This window comes from Carcharodon carcharias, chromosome 2, assembly GCF_017639515.1.
Source record: "Carcharodon carcharias isolate sCarCar2 chromosome 2, sCarCar2.pri, whole genome shotgun sequence".
In the NCBI taxonomy this organism is placed as follows: Eukaryota; Metazoa; Chordata; class Chondrichthyes; order Lamniformes; family Lamnidae; genus Carcharodon; species Carcharodon carcharias.
In genome coordinates this window covers 216,612,537-216,636,040 of record NC_054468.1, presented here as the reverse complement: position 1 = coordinate 216,636,040, position 23,504 = coordinate 216,612,537, and the positions used below count along the sequence as shown (strand labels likewise).

At 44.2% G+C, this 23,504-nt stretch overlaps 1 protein-coding gene across 5 annotated transcripts in view; it reads right to left on the bottom strand.

The window, feature by feature from the left end:
• Positions 1-23,504, bottom strand: part of ltbp1 (latent transforming growth factor beta binding protein 1) — a 383,746-nt gene that overhangs the window by 73,504 nt on the left and 286,738 nt on the right. For all 5 annotated transcript variants that reach the window (XM_041215598.1, XM_041215616.1, XM_041215607.1 and 2 more), the window contains 2 exons: positions 15,392-15,517; positions 6,817-6,960 (listed from right to left, as the gene is read on the bottom strand). In XM_041215598.1, coding sequence (XP_041071532.1) covers positions 6,817-6,960; positions 15,392-15,517 — 270 coding nt within the window. The remainder of the gene's footprint in view (positions 1-6,816; positions 6,961-15,391; positions 15,518-23,504) is intronic.

Genomic DNA, 23,504 nt, shown 5'->3' with positions numbered 1-23,504 from the left:
TGAAAACGTACAATCACTTCACTGGCATTGACAACACAACATATAGGTCTCGACACTGCATTTACCAACACTGATTCTGTGCCCAAAGAAAGCCACTGATGATGGTCGGTGCTGAGAAGAGGGGATATTGCCAGTCATAGCACTGGACTCCTATAAACTAATATTACTATACTGTTAGTTTGACTGCAGACCTCTTTAAAAGCAAGAGCTGTGAAACCAGCTCAAATGGGTACAGCAGAACTAGGGACAGGTGCATATTCAAGTTTCTAAAGTTGCGTCGCCTATTGTGCTGCACGTGAATGTTAACGTCGCCAGAGAGCTAACTCCTTCTATCAACTCTCATCAGGAATGAACTAGCCTTTGAAAGTTGGCTAGAACTCTACTGCAAAGTAAAGTAAGTTGGCAGCACAATGCTGGGCTCCCAGCTCTCAATCGCACTTCCAAGAATGAAATCTGTGATATAACTGACCCATCAATCTGGGACTATGCCAAGGTAGGCAATTTTTAAATATTTATGCCCACAAGGCACTTTGAGAATAGGAAAAATATGGACCTCCAGCCACTCTAACATCCTGCAGGGTTACCAATCATCAGCAATACCATGAAAGAAAGACTTGCATTTATATAGCACCTTTCAAGGACATCCAAAAGTGCGTTACAGCTAATGAAATACTTTTGAAGTGTAGTCACTGTTGTAATGTAGAAAATACACTGGTGATTTATGCACAGCAAGCTCCCATAAACAGCAATGTGCTAATGACCAGATAATCTATTTCTTGTCATGTTGATTGAGGAATAAATATCGGTCAGGGCGCTAGGGATGACTCCATGAGATCTTTTACACCCACTCAAAAGGTGTGGTTATGTAACCATATGCTAACTAACAGAGCTTAAATAATAGGGACCCAAAGTGCACACATTTGGAAATTGTTTCACAAGAACTTTTAATGTGAATGTCGAGAAATATTTATTCCTATAATTCATCGATCTAGTTTTAAATTAAGAGCCTTGCTTAATCTTTTTAAGCTTATAGACAGGTATAAGCTAATACAAAGAAATTGAAAATAGGTGTGCAGAAATAATTAAGTTCAGATCAGGAAGAAGAATGTGGAGTAAGGGGGTTGATCTTGATAATGAGGTACCCACAGAAATAGTGGGCAAAATGCCTGGCTAGTTTCAGCTGAACATTGCCAAAGAGGGCAGAGACCTTCTCTGGGTCTCCTCTTACCACCCTGATTGGCAAATAGAAATTTGTCCTGGAGCATCTTGCATGTGCCTTTTCTTTATAATAGGTGATCAAAGATATACATTTCAAAGATAGGAATGGATAGAGGGGTAGATTGATTCACTGGGATGAAAATAAGAACATGCCAAACTATGTGGAAAATGCACTTTTAAAAAGTAGCAAGAATCAAACATTTCTGGGGAGCATCTCCCAGACGTCCCTAAGAATTAAACTTAGCACCATCAGAGTTTTATACTATATATTTATAATTATTTATTTTTCAACTAAAAAGCTTGGGGGACAGCCATTCCTTAGTTCATTCCTCATGGCAATGCCTTAACCAATCGGAATCGACCTGCCTGGTTTTAAGTTGAACAAAAGCTTGGCAGTTAACTGTTCCCTGGTGCATTCTCCATGGCAATGCCCCTGACATTGGCAAGTGCTCTTGCCAACCAATCAATATTCTCTTCTCTTGCAGTATAAATTGTTAGTCCCTTTATCATTGGTATTCTTGTTAACTGTCCTGATGAGTACAAAACAAAAAGCTTTGACAGCATGTCTCTGTTTTCAACAATACTCAAACTATTTATTATATATATTATAAAAGATGAGCTGTTAGGTTTTCAAGGCAGGTCCATGTCTCACTATGCTCGCATCACGCATCATTTATTTCCATATGTCATATGTGAGACCACTGGGTTTAAGTTTTCATTAAAAAGCAAACTGAATTGCAGAATATGATCTCAAAACATGAATAAAAATCCAATGGAATAAGAAGGAATTTGATTTATACAATCGCCTTAAGCAGTGGCTTTGGCATAAGCCTTTATTCAGGGCTTTTTTTTTCCCCAGTCGTACACTGTTTTTCAAGCTGTCGGCTCTTTTGGGCCTGCGTCAGCCTTTTTGAATGCAGTGGGCTGGCATGTGTGTGGCTCTAGGGAAGCACGAGCCAATATGCAAAATGACCATCAGCAAAACTCATCAAAAGATGTGCCTGACAACATCAGAGAGTAATCTCAACCCCAGAGAAGTTTTAGGCTCAGATAAGATGAGATGGTAAAGGGCAATTTCTAGTTTATTTCCTATGTTTAAGACGACCAAGGTTGAAATGGAGATTTCACCAGAGCAAATCTCAGGGCTCCCTATCTTAGCAGCTATGTGACGTGCTCAAAGAAAGAATACGTCTGAGTGTCCTATCAGGAGGGATTGAGTAAAAGCGGCTTATATTGTCTGGAGTTTGGATGAATGAGAGGTGATCCCATTGAAATATATAAAGGGTGGATAGGGTACATGCTGAGAGGTTGTCTCCTCTAGCTGGAGAGTCTAGAATTAAGGGTCATAGTCTCAGGATAAGGGATCGCCATTTTGGATAAAGATGAAGGGGAATTTCTTCACTCAGTGGGTTGTGAAGCTTAGGAGTTTTTTTTTATCACAGACAGCTGTTGATGCTCATTTGTTAAGTATATTGAAGACTGAGATTGATAGGTTTTTAGGCAGTTGAGGGAAATGGGGGTAGGGCAGGAAAGTGAAGTTGAAACAAAAACAAAAAATTGCTGGAAAAACTCAGCAGGTCTGACAGCATCTATGGAGAGAAAGACATTTTGAGTCTGCATGACTCTTCTTCAGAGCTAAAGAGAAGTAGAAATGTGGTGAAATTTATACTGTTTAAGGACGGTGGGACAGGTGAAGCTGGATAAAAGGCCAGCGATAGGTGGAAGCAAAGGAGAGATTACAAAAGATGTCATAGACAAAAGGTCAAAGGGTTGTTAATAGTGGTGGTACTGGCTAAAGGAGGAGATAGTGGTGACATTAGGAGTGGAAAGCAGAATGTGATAATGGACGGATCAGGGTAACCACTCTGGAAAGTGACAAATGGCCTTAGTGGGGGGTGAAGTTAAAATTGAGAATCAGCCATGATGTTATTGAATGGTAGAGCAAGCATAAGAGTCTGTATACTCTATTCCTGCTTCTTTTTATTGTAGTCTTATTAGGGATACAGTGTTGAAGTACTTTCTCTGATCCACACTCCCTTCACGTTCAGTTTAACAGTAGGAACACTGAGGGGATAGAATTTACCTGTTAATTGTTAATATGGAAAATAGATAGTCTGCAAGAAGGTGGATAGCTGTTGAAATGATTCACTTTGATGGCTGATGCAGCAGGTTTAAAGGTTTTAACACATGCAGCCTGACAGATCGGATGTAATTTCTGCTGGTAGACAGAAAATGCTGTTGACATTTAGCGCTGGTGGAGAAAGTCAAAATGTTAGTGCTTCCTCAGGTTGGGAAGATATTCCAGAAGAGGGGTTTGTAAAATGGAACAGATCAAGTGAGAGGGGGGAGGAGAAAGACCACACACGAAAAAGGATGAATTATAAAGTGATTAGCGGGAGAATGGGGGAGGGGCAGGGAAATGGTGAAATGACAGACGTGATACAGACAAAAGGAAGCAAGGTGAGAGAAATTAGAGAAATAATACCCATAGACAAGAGCCAGTGAATGTGTTAATTTTTAAAGCAGGGCAGATTAGTGCAGAGGGAAACATGAGCAACTATTAAACGAGACAGACTGCAGTGGTTTAGGAGTCTTGTGAAAGAAGATGGCAGGTTGATATGGAGCTGCAGACTATCCTATACTGAGGGGTTCCCTATTCAAGCACCAACCTGCTCCCTGCCATACTCCCAGAAAAGCTTCCATTCTATATTCCCAAAGCCTACTGTAACTCAAATTGGGAGTTCCAGTTAAACCCTGAAGTTGCCAAAGTCAATGTAAAGACCAGAGGGCAGTAAAGAGTCTTGTTGAAAGGTGAGGTGTGGCCCCTTGAGCTATAGTGTTCTGTTTCGCTGGAACAGCGTAGGAAGCCAAGGACACAGAGTTCAAGAGGTGGTTGGATAGAGAGTTCAAGTGGCCAGTGACAGGGAGTTCAGAGTCACACCAACGGACTGAGTGGAGTAGCCAGCAAAGGGTCATCCATTCTGCATTTAATCTCTCCAATGTAGAGGTGGCCAGGGGCCAGGTGTACCCTGTGAGCTTTTGAACCCCAATAACCAGTTCAAATGTGAGCCAGAAGGCCACAGTGTGTGGGGAGCAGTCACTCACTGGCATTTTCCCGAAACTGACCAATTAGTGGACAGAGGCGTGCTTGCCATCCAATGAAGAATGGTGGTTGGGCTCTCGAAGCTAGAGGGCCAATAGAAGGCCTTCCAGCTTGAAGGCAGCAGCAGGATGGCATGGAAGGGAAGTGCGGGAGAGGGCACCCCCAACATGGAGGCCAACCATCTCCAACTCCTTTAAAATTTAAAGATTGCTTTTGCAACCAGGCCATTGCTGTGCGGTGGGGGAGGTAGGGGAACCCCTCTGCAGGGCAGCCGGTGGCTACTGCTGACCTCTCAAGCAAAGAGGGCCTCTTGGCCTGCCTGAACTGCCGGTCTCCTGGACTGCCGCCTGGACACCGTCTCCAGGCAGGTGAGCTGTCCCCTGGGATCTGGAGGCTGACTGGAAAATTCCAGGTCCTGCAGGGTCAAAATTTCACCCCCATCCATCTCCGTTTCCAAACCCAACGGGAGCTATAATCAAGCCCCACATCGGGAAATACAGTATCCGAGTACAAGTAAATTGCTGTCTCATCTACTGCTGGCTCTGACACCCTCCCTTTGTGGTCAGTGGCAGTGCTTTTGCGATATCTGCATCCATTCTAGCTAAGCAAAGTTCTAGGTTAGCCACAGATGCTTCAAAAATGACACATTCGCAATTTTCCAACAAATAATTACAGCGCAAGTAAGGACTGCACTCGCAATTCAAGCTGTGGAGTGTGTTTTGAATATTCGTCAACAAGGATGTCTCTATTCGTTCTGTGAAAAGTGGCGCCTCTGTAACAATGCCCAAGTTTTCATGACATGCATCACATGAATTATTGTGGGCTCAGAGCTACACCTGCGACTCTGTGCCTAACACAGCCTGTTGATTCTTCAGTTATTTAGCTCTATTCGTTACAACACCTGTACCATGTACCATGTAGATTCAGTCACTGCTGTGGAGTTATGGGATCTAACTGAGCGAAACACAAAATAAGTAACGTTTACTGAAGGAAGAAATGGAAGCTGAACCACTCAATCTTTCTCTATTTCTGCATTGATTTTAATAGCAGTAATCTTTCTTAGATATGTCACTTCAATTTATCTCTAATAGTTACAATAGAAATGTTCCATCAACTCGCACAGCCAGAAGTTTACGCCCCCACCCCTCCCCTGCCTGGTGGGTTTGAAGGTTGGGGGGCTCACAAAATGCTGCGTTAGGCTGCCCGTCACCTCCCTGCCCACCCACAACCTGGCTCCCATTTTACAGCGGAGCAGTGGAGACGTTGGGTGGCCCACCCGTTCTTGGGCTTATTAATTAATGACCTTATCCCACCCCTGCTGCCATTTCGCCCAGGTCAAGTGGGTAGCCTAGCAGCTTTAGCTGAATGGGCTGGTGTCGAGCAAAGGAGGATGTACTTCCTTCGGGGGGATCCACTGTTCCCATCAGAGGCAACCCCCACCCCCTCCCCCCACCACCAACAAGGTCATATCACCCTTCAAACCTCCCCCGACCCCGGCCTCTCAAACCCAGCCCCGAAATCTCCTCACACCCCTTGCTGAGGCCCACCAACCAGGCCCTGCCGATACCGGACTTCCCCAAAGTTCAGCCTCCATTAGCTCCTCTGCCTCGGTGAGGGTGCTGCCTGTAATCCCAGCAGTGGCCACCGGGCGAGCTGGCACTGCTGGGACGACGGGGCTGCTGGCCATCCGATTGGCTGGTAGCTCTCCAAGGCGGGACCTCCTCCGCAGATGGGGTCAGAAGTCTCGGTGTTAACCAATTAATGGCCCGCTGAATATTAACTGGCTGGGTTGCATTGCCTGCCCACTTTTCATGTGGTGGGGTGGGAAATCCTGCCATCTGAAAAATCCTGCCTGATAGACCAATAAGCATCGACTTGCTTCTTACACTTACCACTCACTGTAAATGTTGCCAGTGGGACTTTCACAGGCAGTGAGTGAAGACTGTGGCATCATCTAAAAACTTAAAAGAATTCCAAATCCTTATCAGGAGAATGAGATTATATTTGCAAGGGTGGACTTTTCATTTAGGAATGTAATTTGGGTAGGAAAGGGAGAAAAATCAGGAGCTTTTCCACTGGTGCTACTAAATAAGAGTTTTGCTGTGTGAAAAAGGTTAGCGCTATCCTTCACGCTAATGCAAAGTGATACTGCTGCCATTCTCAAAGGCACACTTCAAAAATGTGTATACACTAGAATAGCTTACTTTTACTGCAAAAGGTAGTTCAGCGCCAACAAAAACAGAAATAAATTCTGTCCACTAGACTCTCAAACCAACCCTGAGGTATCTATCCATAACAATATTTCAGATATTATTAAGTGCTGTGAAACTATATATTAGAGTCTGAGCTAGGTGTTAACATGTGGAACGCAGGTCCAAAAAAAAAAATCCCTTCCAAATGTTCCTACTTGCCTTTTCCAATTCCGTATCCCAAGAATTGTACCACAAAGAAGATAAGGTTACACTGCTTGAATGGAGGTCAGGGATTTTCCATACCTGGAGGCTCGGGGGAACGGCACTCTCCAGTCATTGGGTCAAATTCCTGGATATCTTCAGGACAGATGCAGAGAAATGAGCCTTCCACATTCTCACAGAGAGCTTCACCACAAACTCCGCTGATCATCTCACATTCATTTACATCTGGAAATTATAACAGAACAACATGAAGTGAATAAAGGACCAGCCCACACACACTGCATTCTCAATATTTCCAGATTGATGTCTCTGTTATTGTGCAGTACAGAATGGTCATTTCACTGTGGCATCTCACCTTCACACATGGCCTATAGCCATGGCTGTTTCTGTTCTTTTAGATCAAGCTTGGTGTAGGAATCTGAGCATTTTGAGAACATTATAATTTCTTACACTCCAGATCCAGTCCAAAATGAAGGAGAGGAAGTAAAATGGGTCACTTTCACATTAACCTTGTTCAACACCAAGCTCTTGGATCTTTCTGCAAAAGGGAAATTCTCAGGATCGAGGGCTGAGCTTTCAGATTCAAAGTTCGACTTACAAAAGTTGGTTCCTGAATGACAGCAACTTCCACTAGAGGTTGTCAGGGACCTTAGATGCACACGCCTTCCTCTCCCCAGAATACCAAATCGCTGACACACCACATCTGTCTGGATTCAACACATACCAGCACCCCTCCCAGCATCAAGATAAGGGCCAAGCACACCCCCATCAGAGGTTAAACAAATAATACTGTCCCAACGCCCACCACATCAAGGACACACTTCAATAGATCGCCCAACACTCAGACATAGACTGAAATGCTTGTCAGTAAATGCATACCTCACCCTATTCTCCAAGGCGAGGGCCAAACACAAAACTGCTTGGTGGGACAGGAATAAAATACGTTCACTGGCAGAACACTAGAGTTCAGCCAGCACTTCAGAGGTAGATCTAGATTTTGATGCAGACCTCCCTACACAACCATAAACCAATATCACCTGATAGTATTTTGCTTTAATCTTCGTGTTTAATTGACTGCCAATTCTCTTCCAGGAATGCCTACCTTGAAGAAGTACTGCTCTTCTCTCTGACAGGATTTCCGCTTGTCTCTTTTGCCCTGTTACATCTTTGGCAATCTCTTCTTTGCCTCCACCTATCACTGGCCCTCTATCCAGCTCTACCTGTCCCACCCCCCCTCAACCAGCTTATATTTCACCTCATTTCTCTATTTCCTTAGTTCTGATGAAAAGTCATGCGGATTCGAAATGTCAACTATGTTCCTCTCTGCATATGCTGTCAGACTTGCTGAGTTTTTCCAGCTATTTTTGTTTTTGTTTCAGATTTCCAGCATCCACAGTATTTTGCTTTTATTTCATCTGATTGACTGTTTAGATATAAACCTACCTACATTCAGCACATAATTACCCAACATCCTCCCCTGAGAAGATCACTCACGATTAATCAATCTCCAAATGCATTGCTTTCAGTGCTGTTTGCTCCAGCCACAGATATGAGGTGTTGCAAAATGATAACTAAACAGCTGGAGGGATATCATCCTTACATTCACAAGTGACCATTTTGAACGGAACAGGCTTCTTGAAACAGATCCAGATTGCAATTCCAAAGTGAGGAAGTTATGCTTTTAGTTGAGCAGACCCTATGTCTGTCCTAATCTGGGAACTGTGTTCAAGTTTTGAGCATCAAACCTCAGGAAAGATATATTGGCCTTGGAATTGATACAGCACAGATTCATCAAAACGATACCAGGGCTTTAAGGGTTAAATTATGAGAACAGGTAGCATAAACTTAGAAGCTTGCTTGGTGACCTAATCAATATTTTTTAAATGATTATGGGACTCAAAAGGATAGATGTAGAGAACTATTCCAGAAGAGGGTTTAAGCTTAAAATTCAAGCCTGGCCATTTAGACTCATGATGTATGCTTGGCGGAGAGCCCAGACATCTATTACAATATGAGAACACCTGCTTCCCAGAAGAAATTTTTTTTGATTGACAGTTCAGGTTCTCTGATCTCTGCAGCCAATTTCATAATGTTTGTTGATATAAGTAAGTGGTTTCAATAGTTTGTGGTTTGTAGTTTTAGAAACTTCAAAGGGCCTGGATGATTGACACTTTTATTAGCTTATCCAGGCTTTTTTCCCCCATGCATAGGATAAATTTATAATGGATTACATTTTTTCACAGCTTTTTTTAGTCACCCCGCTTTACACTGTGGTGGTCATTGGTTATAGAAAGTGTACAGTGGGTCAATGGGCATGGACGTGCTAGAATCTGGCATAGGGTCATGAGGAGACATAAGGGATAGGTAAAGGCAGAACCTGGCATGAGGGCATGAGAGGGTATGGGGATGGGTGAAAGGGCAGAGCCTGGCAGGGGGGCACGAGGGAACATAGGGGGTGGTTAGAAGGGCAGAGCTTGACAGAAGGGATATGAGATGGACCTTTTGAACTTAACTTTTAAAAGGTCCCTTCATGCACTCTCAAGTTCATGACTCCTCTAATGGGCTGTGAACCACAGCTCTTTAAAAACGCTTTAAAGAAAATAAGTGTACACTGGAATGGAATTCATTGGAATTAACCGCAGTGTGCCCTTTTCAGCTCAGCAGTTTCTATCATTGGGCCTTCTTTCCCATTTCTGCAATTAGTTTTCTCTTATTTTCCCTCCCACCATATTATGGACTGGAACTTGACACGACCGGTGGGACAGGGAAGCAGTCTTTTCCTGGGTGTCCGCCAGCACTACCAGGAGGTGTGCAAAAACAGCAAGGGTTTATTTTTCCACAGTCTTTCCATCCCTCATTGCCTCTCCCACCCAGATGGCCTGACTAAGTTTACTAATGCAGATGGGAAATTGTGGGTGTGTAAAATGGTAAAACTATATCCCAGTAGAGTGTAGGCATACAGCATCACTTTGTAACTTGATAATTGCCAGAGATGGGCAAATTGCTGCATCTGTGCACTGGGCTCTATTCAAATTGCGGAGGAGTAGGAGATATCTATCTCTGCAATGGAGCTGGCCAGGTCCGGAGTGGGGGATGCGGGCTTCTGACAGGAAGCAGCCTGCATCCTTTAAAGGCACTCCCAAAAGTCACACAGCCTGGGAATGGGGTCAGGAACCCCAGAATCAGGACCTGTCCGCCATTGTTAAGGGGCTCCTCAGTGAAAATCCAGGCCAAAGTGTTGTGGGAATCAGGAACTTGGTTCTGTAACATGTTGTGGATGCTAGGCCAATGGCAATTTTCAAGACTGATATCAAGAGATTTTTGTTTGGTGAGGGTGTTGAAGGATATGGCACAAGGCTGGATAAATTGAGTTCAGGAACATATCAGCCACAATCTAACGGAATGGCAGAGCACACTAGATGGGCTGAATGGCCTATCATGTTCCTTTGTGTGGATGATGCGGATGCTAAAGAGGAACTGCGTATGATAATGGGGGGGTGGGGGGGTGCTGTTATATCCCTAATAAGCTTTGCATTAGCCCAGTGCACAGATGCAGCAATTTGCCCATCTCTGGCAATTATCAAGTTACAAAGTGATGCTGTATGCCTACACTCTACTGGGATATAGTTTTATCATGTTACACACCTGCGATTTCCCATCTGCATAAGTAAGCTAAGTCAGGCCATCTGAGTGGAGTGTTCCAGGGTAGGAGAGGCAATGAGGGATGGAAAGACTGTGGAAAAATAAACCCTTGCTGTTTTTGCACACTTCCTGGTAGTGCCAGCGGACACCCAGGAAAAGGCTGCTTCCCTGTCCCTCCGGTCGTGTCAAGTTCCAGTCCATAATATGGTGGGAGGGAAAATAAGAGAAAACTAATTGCAGAAATGGGGAGGAAGGCCCAATGATAGAAACTGCTGAGCTGAAAAGGGCACACTGCGGTTAATTCCAATGAATTCCATTCCAGTGTACACTTGCTTTTTTTTAAAGGTTCATATTGCCCAAGAGGCCACATATTTGTAAAACCAGCAACTATCAGCAGGAGATCTCGAGGTTTTATAATTACTGCATTAAGCTCATCTATTCTGGGTTTACTAACCGAGCAATAAATAAGCTATTCTGAGCACATCACTGAAGGCTGAGAAATCCTCGGCAGGTTATATTACCCTGCTTCTGAAGTGTACAAGCTCCATGCGACACGGAAGCTGATACGGTTTGGTCCTACTTTAGGTTGTTTGCTATCATGAATCGCACTTTATTAGGCAGAGTGGTGGGCGGGGGTGGTGCCTCAGATGACCTTCCAAAAGGTAAATGAACATATGAGTAGCCAACAAAGTAATGTCATCAATAAAGGAACAAGGGGGACAATAGCAAAGGGATGGAAGCAGCAGCTGCTCTGGCATTAAGAGAGAGCACCTAATGCAAAATTAGTACTAACTTAAGGCAATTAAACAGTTACAACACAATACTGCACAAAGCATAAAGCTTTGCTGCACGCCTAGCTCCATTTTTCGTGAGAAATAAACGTCCCTCGAGTTATGAGCAGCATTACTGGGTTACCCTTGTTTCCCTGCTTAAGTGTTTTCCACCCAGAAATTGAGATGTTTTACACAGAGCTTTGCAACAAACACAGCAGCTGTGAAAGAGTTCCATCCTTTCTGTGAACCTCGCAGTCGGTTTGCAATTTTCTAGCAGGTGCTCTTTTTAAAAAAAAATCCTGCAAGTCATGCCTGGCCTCAAATCACCTTGTTTACTCATAAAGAGGTCCTCTCTCCGTGCCTGCTGTGCTATGCTGGGCATCGACCCATGAGCTTCCGAGGAGGAACACCCCAGTCCCCAGTCCCCACCCCCCCACCCCCCCACCATCCTCTAAATATGTTTGATGACATAATGTGTGCCGAACTGTCATCCTGACTTGAGGGTACGAGGCATTGCAGTTTGTGCACTGACACACAGACAAGGAAATGATGGACAGCCCTGTTATACCGTGTTTCAGAATGAAATTGGAGCACTGGGATTTCTCACTCGAGATATACACAGCTTGACAGAATGAAGAACACTGAGCCAGTGAAAGCAATTTTTTTTTTAAAAAACTAGTCTGCAAAACAGGCCAAATGTCTACAGAGCTTTTTGCTTAAGGAGGTATTTTATCAAACTCCAAGCAGAGTGTGCGTATCAAGCGCCAGACAGTATTTCCGGCTGCAGATATTTTGTGGTCACCCGGTTCTCAACAGAACTTCATTCCAGACTTGAATTTCATCCTTATAGATTTACATTTTCACTTCTTTTGTTTTTTTTACAAATAAACTCGGCTTTCACATTTGATTAATTCTGTTTTATAAATGTCAGGAAATAAATTCCACTTGACGAGCTATGACTGCAGCTGCAGTGAAATACAAATTATCGCCCACTTTATGTTTAATAAGCAGGTTCCTTTTCTTTCTTAAAGTATTCAATTACTGTGGTTTTAAGATGGCTTATAAGATTGCTGCGCTTCCAGCAAGTGTTTCCAATCTCCCTCGCCAAGTCCAATATCACTCTTAAAAATCTCCCCCCTTTTCACATTTTTCCAACAACAAGCCTCTTGGAAAGGATGGTTTGATCTCAAGCCTGGATGGCAGGAGATTGGGTGGGAGGGGAAGCTATAGATGGCTCTCAATTCCCTTGGGGGGGGGGATTGGGAAGGGAAGGCCGGACAGGGCGGCCAGTCGCTCTGACCATTATCCAGTGCTCCCCGTTGGGCTGGTATTTCCGGCTGCAGATATTTTGTGGTCACCCGGTTCTCAACAGAACTTCATTCCAGACTTGAATTTCATCCTTATAGATTTACATTTTCACTTCTTTTGTTTTTTGGGCAGGGTCAGGTTCTGCAATGATAGCCGTCACAATCGGGTAATGCGAATCACTGCGCAGGCGCAGGTACAAAGAATGGACAGTTGGGCTGGAAACCTGCAAGACAATCAGAACCCATGGAACTGGACCACTGGACGGAGTAAAGAGCTTCGGAGGATGTTGAAGGGGGGATTGCCAAAGTCGGGGAAAAACAATTCAGTTTGAAATGTGACATCAGATCATTGAACTGGTGTTTTGTGATTGTTCACGTTAATTTATATTAATTGTGTTTAATTGCTTACAGGCGGTGGGCATTAATTGGGGATTCACTTGCGCTCCTCTTAATAGAAACAGGCTGAGTGTGGGTGTCGGGTTAGGAGGAGCATGTTTGCAATTTGTGTCTAAATAAAAACCTATAAAATTGTGTAAAGATTGGCTCCAGTTCTATCCTTCTCCACCTGGCTTTCAGCATTTCTGGCCTTGGTCAGGCTTGCGCTCAGGAAGATGAGAAAAATGCAAGGATATGTTACCAGGGGCCCATAGAGCAATATGTGGGCACCTTCTAGTAGGCAGCATTAGCAAGAAACTAGGACCATATCATTAAGTCACCACCTTGGGTAGAGGTTGAGGGTTTAAGGAAAACTAATGTAAGTATTATTAAGGGGATTTAAAAATGTATAAATCTACATTCGTGATGCACAGAATTACATAGAACTTACAGCAGGGAAACAATCAGTTTTCTGACTGGTTTGTTCCGAAGTTGATGTTCGCATGAACCTCCACTCACCCTAATTCATCTCATCCTCTCAGCATTTCCAGCTATTCCTTTCTCCCTCGTGTATTTATCTAGCTTCCCATAAAGACTTCAATGCTATTTGCTTCAACCACTCCGTGTGCTAGCAAGTTCCACTTTCTAACCATTCTCTGGGTAAAGAAGTTTCTTCTGAATGTTCCATTGGTTTTATTAGCGACTGTCTTATATTTAAGTGTCCTCCTGAGAATCATGATCTTGTTATCTCAGTTATAAATACGGGAAAGTAGTGCTGGCAGTTAACAGCATGGCAAAGGTTACTGAAAGAGTCCCTTTACAAGACCAATGTCTCAATAAGCCTTATGCAGTAGATGTGCTCAACAGCTGTGTGTTATAGTAGCTTTCAATGATTATATGTGATGACAAAAATGTATCGGGTTATACCATGCACATAAAGGAGTTAAGCTTTATTTGATATTTCATAAACAAGAGTGCTCAACTGAGAACTGTGGGACACAGACATTATTCTGCTAACAATGGTTTTATAACTTTGCTTGTGATATTTATCACCTGTGAGTCTTTCCCACTGAGGATGAAGTTATACTAGTTAGGGTCAAAGTTTTTCTTTTGTAAATTAGTAGCCCCAGCATGGAATAGATCTGTCTAAAAAAAGAACAAGCAAAGTCAAATGGGGAAAATGTCAAATTTCCCTTTCAAATGCCATAGTAATTCTAGATGTGAATTGCTGGAATCTAGCACTAGTTATGGCAGGTGGAAGGGAGCCCATTGCACTTCCTCTGCCCAGGAAGTCTGGATTTTAAAAAGTCTTTTCAGCTGCCCTGGAAGAAGCCAGCCGTGTCCCGCTGCTGCGGACAATGAAGGACAGTAAGAATCTGCCACCCCCCCCCCCCCCCCCCGCAAAAAATAAAGATGACCCCAGTGAAATGGGGCAAGATCAATATCAGAGCACGAAGCAGGCAGAAGTCCGGATCTGGCAAAGTTGTGACAGGACTTCACTCAAGAGGATTACCCCCGCCTATATGGAGCAAATACCGCATTTGAAGTGAAGTTCGATAAAAAGGAGGATACACTATAGTGTTGGGTGAAGTGAGGTGGGAGGAGGCTTGTGTCACTGGCATGAACCTGTTGGGCCATGTGGCCTGTTTACATTTTATGTAAAAGCAGAGGCTTGTAGATTGCGAATGGGTTTATTTGCTTGCAGCAGTTATTATAGAACTCATGAATACAAGGGTGAGTTTTATGGAGGGGGGGGGGAGGTGGGAAGGAGTGTATTGTTAGCCCCAACTGCCTTCCCCCCCACCTTCCCATTACAAAATTTGGTCACAAACCAACCAACCTAAGCAAAAGGCCGACCCCTCAGCAATGACACCCTGCAGGCGGCCTAAACAAACCGAAGGGTGGACTTCCACCCCTCAGCATGAGGAAGTGCCACCCTCAAGAGCTGCCAGCCAATCTGTTTGCCGACATCTCTCGCAGTCCCAGCAGCGCCAAAGCTCAGTAGGGCTGGGAATGGGAATCTGGCGTGTTGACATCGGGGGTCGCGACCCGATGTCAGAATGCTGGACTTCACACACACGCGGTCCCAATTTGCAAACATAAAATCGCGGCCAATGGGTTCAGTGTTTCACTACCAACTGCTCGATCCTGTCCTCAGCTTCTTATGGTTTGCATAATTCATGGTTTATGCACAAAGTGTTTTATTTTTTTAAACATTTTAAAATATTTAGTATTTGCATTGGTGAAAGCTAACTTCAGTTTCCAGGATTTGCAGTGTTAATTGCAGAGCATTGCATGGCCAATCTCTCTGCCATCTCACAGGAGCGTTACAGGTTAAAATGCCTGTAAGTAAAGTACAACTTGGTGCCTTCTCTCAAACTGCGCTGTGTGCTCTGTGCTCCAGTCTTGTGAGCACACTCAACCACTCTATCCATCCATTCGTTAGCTATTAGACCTCAGTGTTATTCCTGGAATGTGCTTCGCTCCTCCTGCAGGTTGTTTGAACAGGAGCTGTGGTTCAGCCTTTGAGGAGTTACTTGGAAAAAAACAGAAACTCACCCGTACACCCTTGCCCCTCCAGTAGATCCTGAAAGCCCTGGTCGCAGAGACATTGGAAGGACCCAGCTGTGTTTTCACAGAAACCATGACTGCCGCATACTGTGTCGTTTGTGCATTCATCGACATCTGCAAATAAGATGTTACAATGATCAGACTGGACCCATGAAATAAAAACATAGTTATAAATCTTACAGCGACAGACAGAATCTACTCAGTGTAAACTCAGAAGGAGCCAAGTCCTGCCACCAGTTGGTCAGACTGACTGTCAAAATACAAACCTGAACTGGAATTAAATTCATAAGGTTAAAATAACTGTGGATATTTCCATATAATCTTGATATTCACAATGAGTGTGGCGGACAGAGGTTGCTATAAACATTTCTCTGGTGGAACAGTGCACTTGTTAACCACCTAGTCTGCTAAATGTGGCAGATGAGGGCAGCTATGGGTCCATAGATAGAGGCAATTGAGCGGGCACAGGGAAAGACTGATTGATATTTAATGAATAATTTAACACACTTGAAAATGTAATTTTACCCGTTTCCTTTTATTAAGGAGTGCCTGTGGGACAGATTAGGGATTTATGAAATAAGTAAATAATACAGCTCTGTTAATATGCCAAGCAAGAAAATCTTCAAGAGGTGTGAGAGAAATCTTTTGTCAAGAGGAAGTTAGGTAGGTAGAAGTAAACCCATTTTACAGTAAATTTGGGATTTCCCTTTCTGAGGTACCATATAGCAGCAAAGCAAAAGGTCGGCTAAAGTGTATCCATGTGCTCTACACTGCCCTTGTACTGTACCACTGCACACCGTTCAATAACATGCTGAAACGATCATGAGAAGGGCAGACCACTTGCTATCATCCCCACTGCAGTGGCTGTCCCCGGCAAAGTGTCTGGCAACATCTTTACCGCAATCACTCACATCGATGGTTAATAAACAAACAAAGGCAAGAAGAAAATTTAACATCAATGCGCTGAATGTGAGCTTCATCAACACAAACTTGGGAAACCTTGCTCGCTCTTTGGAAGCTTTTCCTCTTCTGTCAATAGATTGCCGGCAATCACTCGAGGATAATTATCATTTGTTAGCCACGTGGCTTTGTTTAGCCCAAAACAAAGCTAAAGAAAATCTCCAATTTGCTCCACACTGGCTCTGAACTATAACCATGTTCCAATTTACTGCCAACCCTCTGTTTCAGTTTAAATTGAACTTCAGGGCATTGTCAGTCTGAATGTACTCAATGCAACACAGCCTGCGATTATGCACTTCACTAATAATTCTACAGAAAAGGCTAGTTGTAGAAGAGCAAGGTCTCACAGCACATCGGAGTTCAAAACTACCGGCCCACCGTCATGATTTCCCACATGGCGAGACACTGGTCTCGGCTGTGCAACCACGGGTGAAGGTGCTTGGGGTCAAGACATGCATCTCGATGAAAGAAGGCAGACTGGAGAAAATCAGAGTCCTTTTACTGCAGGGAACTCTTTCTCACCCATTTGCATATAGTCACAAAGTAGCACTGATAGCCTGCCTGCCCTCTCACCGATAGGATGACATGGCATCAGGAGACCAAATTAAGGGGGCAAAGAAAGCCATAAGAATCATTGATAAACAAGATTGTCTTGAAAATATAACGATAGGAGAATGTGCAATCTTAAACATAAAACACAAAAGTTGCACAGGAAGACCTGGCTCATTTCAGAAATGAAACAGTGTCATGTTGCCATGGCATTCGAACTGATGTGAATGATCATTTTCAGTGAAGCGTTCACACATCATCTTTTCTTTTCACTATGAAGTGGCTCCAGCTTCTCAGCGAGACTGAAAGTGGAGACGTAATCGGGGTCAGAGATGGATCAAATTGATCTCCAGATGCAACCCAAAAACATCTGCTGGCTTCTGACCTCAACCTGCAGGCTGCAAGGCAGCCGAGAGTGCTCAAGCACTCTGTGGGAAATCACAAGTGTGAACTGCATGGGACAGCAGGAGAGAACCCGAGGGCTGAGGGCCTGGCAGCATAAACACTAGATCCTGCAGCTCGAGTCCCAGGAGCTTAAAGTTGAACAAGGGCAAGGGAAAAAAAATGATCTTTATATGTCCTCTTGAGGGACATATATTGGGGAGGGCTGGAAAACTGCCCCGTTCTTGCACTCTCTCCACAGCCTTGAGCACAAATTCTAGGCTGGTGTTTCTGTGCACTTCTGAAGGGATCCTTCCAGCTCCGTTGTAGGTGCTGAAACTCAGACGAGATGTTGAACTGAGGCCCCCGTCTGCCCTCTCAGGGGTCGCTCAAGGTCCCACGACCACTATTCAAAGAAGAGTGAGGGAGTTTTCTCTCATGTCGTGGCCAAAATTTATTGTTCAACCCGCACATCAAACAGATGAAGTGCTTGTTTGTTTTATTGCTGCGAGTAGGAGTTTGCTGGGTTGTCGATTGACTGCCACGTTACAACACTAAAGTGATTACACTTTAAAAGTGCTATATTATTGGCTGGGAAGCATGTTGGGGCGTCCTGAGGTTGTGACTGGTGCCATATAAATGCAAGTCTTTCTTTTTGTTCCCCTCACGAGGTGAACGATTTCAGCAGCTGATGAGAACGAGAGTTCCAACATGCACTCTATTTTGTGGTGTTCGGCATTGATGCTGCGATGCTGAATACCAGTGGTGGTGGTGGGATGAGGTGGTTAAATGGCTATTAATTGGTGGTGGAGCAGAAAGGCCCGTCCTGGACTTAATCGGGGCAGAGGTGGGAAGGCAGCAGGGTCCTGCCCACATAAATGCACTCCCTCCCCACCCCACTCACCTCTAAACTCGCCTGGGGAAAGCACTAAATTTCGCCCTCCAAATCATCACATCTGATCCCGAGACCTCCCATTTGTGCCATCTCTAAGGTTGTGTTTTTCCACCTCAACTTCACTCCTGCCTCAGCTTATCTGCTGCTGGAACCCTCACCCATGCTTTTATTATATGCTTTACTTGACTAATCCAACGCACCCCAGCTAGTCTCCTACATTCCTCCCTCTGCAAACTTGAGATTATCCAAAACTCAGTCGCCTGTGTCTTAACTTACAGCAAGTCCTGTTCTCCTATCACCCCTGTGCTCGCTGACCTTTGGCTCCTGATCAAGCAACATCTTGACTTTAAAACTCTCATCCTTATTTTCAAATCCCTCCATAGCCTTGTCCCTCCCTATCCCTGTAAAGTCCTCCAATCTCATAATTCTCCGACGTATCTGAGTTCCTCAAATTCTGACCTCTTGTGCATCCCCAATTTTAACTGGCTATTAATTGGTGGTGGAGCAGAAAGGCCCGTCCTGGACTTAATCGGGGCAGAGGTGGGAAGGCAGCAGGGTCCTGCCCACATAAATGCACTCCCTCCCCACCCCACTCACCTCTAAACTCGCCTGGGGAAAGCACTAAATTTCGCCCTCCAAATCATCACATCTGATCCCGAGACCTCCCATTTGTGCCATCTCTAAGGTTGTGTTTTTCCACCTCAACTTCACTCCTGCCTCAGCTTATCTGCTGCTGGAACCCTCACCCATGCTTTTATTATATGCTTTACTTGACTAATCCAACGCACCCCAGCTAGTCTCCTACATTCCTCCCACCATTGGTGGTTGTGTCTTCAGTTGCCTAGGCTTCACCTCTGGAATATCTTTTCTACGCCTCTCCGCCTCTCTACCTTGCTTTCCTCGTTTAAGAAACTTCTTAAAACATACCTCTTTGATCAAGCTTTTGGTCAACTGACCTAATATCTCCTTTTGCGACTTGGTGTCATACTCTGTTTTATAATGTTCCTTTGAAGCACCTTGGGATGTCTCATTACGCTAAAGATGCTACATAAATATAAGTTGTTAACGGAGCAGGTTTCCGAATTCTAATACGGCACCTAGGAATGGCACTGGGGAGTTGCATACCTTGCCAGTAACATGGAACAGGAAAGATGTACAGGTAGGTGCGTAATCCAAAACATTTTAACCTCACCACTGCTTACAAAAGCAAAAATATTCTAAACTCTAGAACGTGAGAAGGCTTCTGCCTACTTGGATAGAACAATTCGCAGGACAAGGAGAATACTCGAGGTTGATCAGAAACCCGTAAGCCCCCAGCCACCCCTCCTGGGTTACAGGTTAGAGAAATAACAATGAGGGAACCCCACCCACACACGCTGACCCAATGTCCAAATGGCCGTTCACTACATATAAACATCATGGGGTTGAAATTCCTTCTGTAATGGATTTAGCAGAAAAAAAAGGTCAGTGTGACTTTACTCCAGCCAAGATAGTGATCAAAATGAGCCATTTCACCACTGTTGTTTTCTAAATGGAATCTAACATTTTTCCGGTGGTTTCACTGAGTGATCTCAGCTCTCAGGATAGAGGGAATGGGCTTGCTAAGATGCTAAAAAAGACTGACAGACATTTTCTGTGTGCAGAGGCCACCACAGGCTTATGGGAGTACAAGCAAATTTGATCCTGAGCCCAAATTCACATCTTTTCTACATTAATCCAAATTGGCCCAATTTGACCACTTCCTAAGGAATCATTAATATATTTCAGATGCAGCTGGAACAAATCTGTAGCCCTGTTCAGGACCCACTGAAGAGGAAATAAAAATGGCGATTGTGCCATCCGGTGCTCCCAGGGGGAGGGTGGGGAAAGTTTTGTGCGCGAGGAGTGCATCCTGGGAACTTGCAGTCGCACAGGGTTTTCATCCTCTGAGCTGCTCCTGTGATCTCTACCTGTACACTCACTTGTTGCTATTGGCTCCTTTGTTGTCGTGTTGGTCTGGGATTGGAGATGTCCTAGGGGACGCCTCCTTCTGTGACATCATGAAGTCCTGCTTCAGTGAGATTATGAATGGAGAGTTCCCCGCTCGCTGATGATCTCACATAAGGTGGTATTTCGGATACAATGAGGGTGAAAATCATCTTGGGCGTGAGGGCAACATAGGCAACAGTGAATCAGCTGCCTGCTTTATACCCTGGCCAATTTTCTATTCCATTAACTTTAAACGTTCAAACAAATCTATTTCCCTTTGACTACTGATATTTAATCCAGGCTCAATTAGGTTACAGAATAGATAGGGAAAAACTGTTTCAACTCATGAAAGGATTGGGAACAAGAGGTAAAACAGATTTAAGGCAATTGGCAAAAGAAGCAATGGCGTCATGAGGAAAATTTCTTTCACACAGCGACTGCTTAAGGTCTGGAATGCACTGCCCGAGGCTGTGGTGGAGGCAGGTTCAACCAAAGCATTCAAAAGGGGATTAGATTTTTATCTGAAAAGGAAAAAGGTGCAGGGTTACGGGGAGAGGGCAGGGGAGTCACACTAGGTGAGTTGCTCATTCGGAGAGCTGGTGCGGACACAATGGGCTGAATGGCCTCCTTCTGCACCATAACAATTCTGTGATTCTGTGATACCCGGGCTCTCTCAAATGCTGATCGCTCATGTAACCTTGTTTGGTTAAAAAAAAAGGGAGCAAGTCTTCCTTAGCAGGATGGCTGTTCAAGGACAAAAAAAATCAGTTTAAACCAGGCTTGTAATCCCTGGAATATGGAAGATTTAGGGGTGATTTGATTGACCTTTTTAGGAGTTTGATCAGATTGACAGGCAGAAACTTTTTCCAAAGTCGGGGGAGTCTAGGGCAAGGGGACATAACCTTAAAATCAGAGCTGGGCTATTCACAAGAGAAGTTAGGAAATATTTCTTTGGGTAGAAGGTGGCAGAAGTCTGGAACTCCTGGCCATAAAATGCAGTGGATGCTCACTCAATCAATAATTCACATCTGAGGTAGATTTTTTGTTAGCCAAAGGTATAAAAGTGTGTGAAGCCAAGCAATTGGAAGGAATTATGATACAGATCAGCCATGATCTAATTGAATGGTGGAACAGACTCAAGGGGCTGAATGGCCTCCTCCTGTTCCTACCTGAGCACAGATGACTTCAGAGTCATTTGATGTTAATAACAAATGGCTTGTTCATGCAAAAGCTAACCAAATCTAGAAAAGTGGAACTTCACAGTACAGCTGGCTGGTTCCATGCTATATATCCGCTATCTTAATGCAACGGCAGCTGAAGGAGGTGTAGTGCGCATGGGATGTAAGGAGAAGCCAGTTGCAGAGGATAGAGGCGGTGGGGTTTGAGGGAGAAGGGGAGGGAACAAAGTCGACAGGGTGGTGAGCATTGCCACAAAACTGCTGCCAATGTATACTGACGGGTACCTGAATTGGCATGGCCAGGAAAACCACACCTGAAGTTTAAACTAGGACAGATTTGGAACTCTTAATTAAGCCAAATTTAAGCCACTTTTATGCTGGTGTTTGTTTAGGTCGGGAGCCAGGAGACCCTTGTCCGTGAGCCAGCTCCCAATATTTACATTGCTAAATGTTGTTCCCTTAGCTCTGTGATTCTGCTGAAGGGTAAGGCAGCCAGGCTTAGTAGCACAAGTGCCAGCAACTGGCTCATGGATCGCAGACTCCCATAATCACCAGTATAAAAGCAAACTTCTGACAACCAAGTTAAAGTTGCGGGGTTCTGCTAGTCTTGGGACAGATTTTTTTCCTTGGTTTTTCTCCGTAGTCAAGGTAGGCTAGCAGAGCTGGAGGGTTGGAGAAGCAATTCTTATTGCTGATTTGGCATTCTCAAGTGTAGTGATAGAAGGCAAGCCCAACATTACCACTAATCTCGACAATAATATTTCAGGATGCAAAATGACCTTGTTCCATCTACCAGTAATTGGCTCCTTCTGCTGGATAAGCATCAAAGCACAAGCCAACGTGCTTCTCAGCTTTGGCCAGTACAATCCCAATGGCTTTGAAACTTGATTTTTGCGTGAATTATACGCTCATTTAGGTGAACAATGTTAGCGCCTGGAAAAGGAGAAATTTGTGCTTCAGGCACCCATCATGTGCTCGGGGGTCAGTAAAGCATAAGGGAATTTAACTCTGAGGCGAAACATGTGCCTCAACCACAACCTCACGACTACAATTCCCCCCCAACCCCACACCTCTGTGGAATTTTTATTTCCTTCTTATGCCCTCTTCCTTTCCATTCATAGGGTGTGTGTCGCTGGCAAGACCAGCATTTACTTCCCATCCCTATATGCCCTTGAGAAGGTGGTGGTGATCTGCCTTCTTGAAGCGCTACAGTTCACGTGGTGTAGGTACATGGTGCTGGGTGTTCCAGGAATTTGACCCAGCGACAGTGAAAGAACAGCAGTATAGCTCAAGTCAGGATTGTGTGTGCCTCAAAGAGGGACTTGCAGGTAGCGGTGTTCCCATGCGTCTGCTAACTTGGTTCTTCCAGGTGGTAGAGTTTGCAGATTTGGAAGGTGCTGTTGAAGGAGCCTCGGTGAGTTTTTGTAGATCATGTTGTAGATGGTACACACACTGCTGCCACTATGCGTCGGTGGTAGAGGGAGTGAATGTTTAGGTGGTGGAACCAAGCAAGCAGCCTGCTTTGTCCTGGGTGATGTCGAGCTTCTTGGGTGTTGTTGGAACTGCACTCATTCAGGCAAGTGGGGAGTATTCCATCACACTCCTGACCTGTGCCTTGTAGATGGTGGACAGGCTTTGTGGAGTCAGGAGGTGAGTTACTCACCGCTGAATTCCCAGCCTTCTCCGAGTGAGAGTGCTATTTAACATTAACTAGTTCTTGGACAATTTTAGCCTGCAGTTAGTTTAAGGATGGAGGATGTGTTAAATGGAGCCCCAGATTAAAGGGGAAGCATTTTCACAAAGATTGTCAGCAAATTTTTCTTCTGTTTAAAGAGGGAAAGAGCAATGAGTAATTTTTGCCACGACTAAATCATGTACAACTGATTAACTTGTGCATTTCAACTCGACCGACATTATCAGGCTGCGTGCTCTTAAACAAACGAAATGAGATTCGTCAAACACTTCTTGATGAAACCGAAATCTGTTACAATTCAGTGGGGAACAATTTCAATTAAATCTTTCACTATCTACTTTGAGAAAACCTAATTCTGGGGAGTATTTCATAGAAAAGTTCACTTGGCTTAGAAAATGAATCATAAACTTGATTACTAATCTTTCTTGTGTACTGAGAATACTGAACCAAAATTTTTAATCATTAGTTTGAACTAAT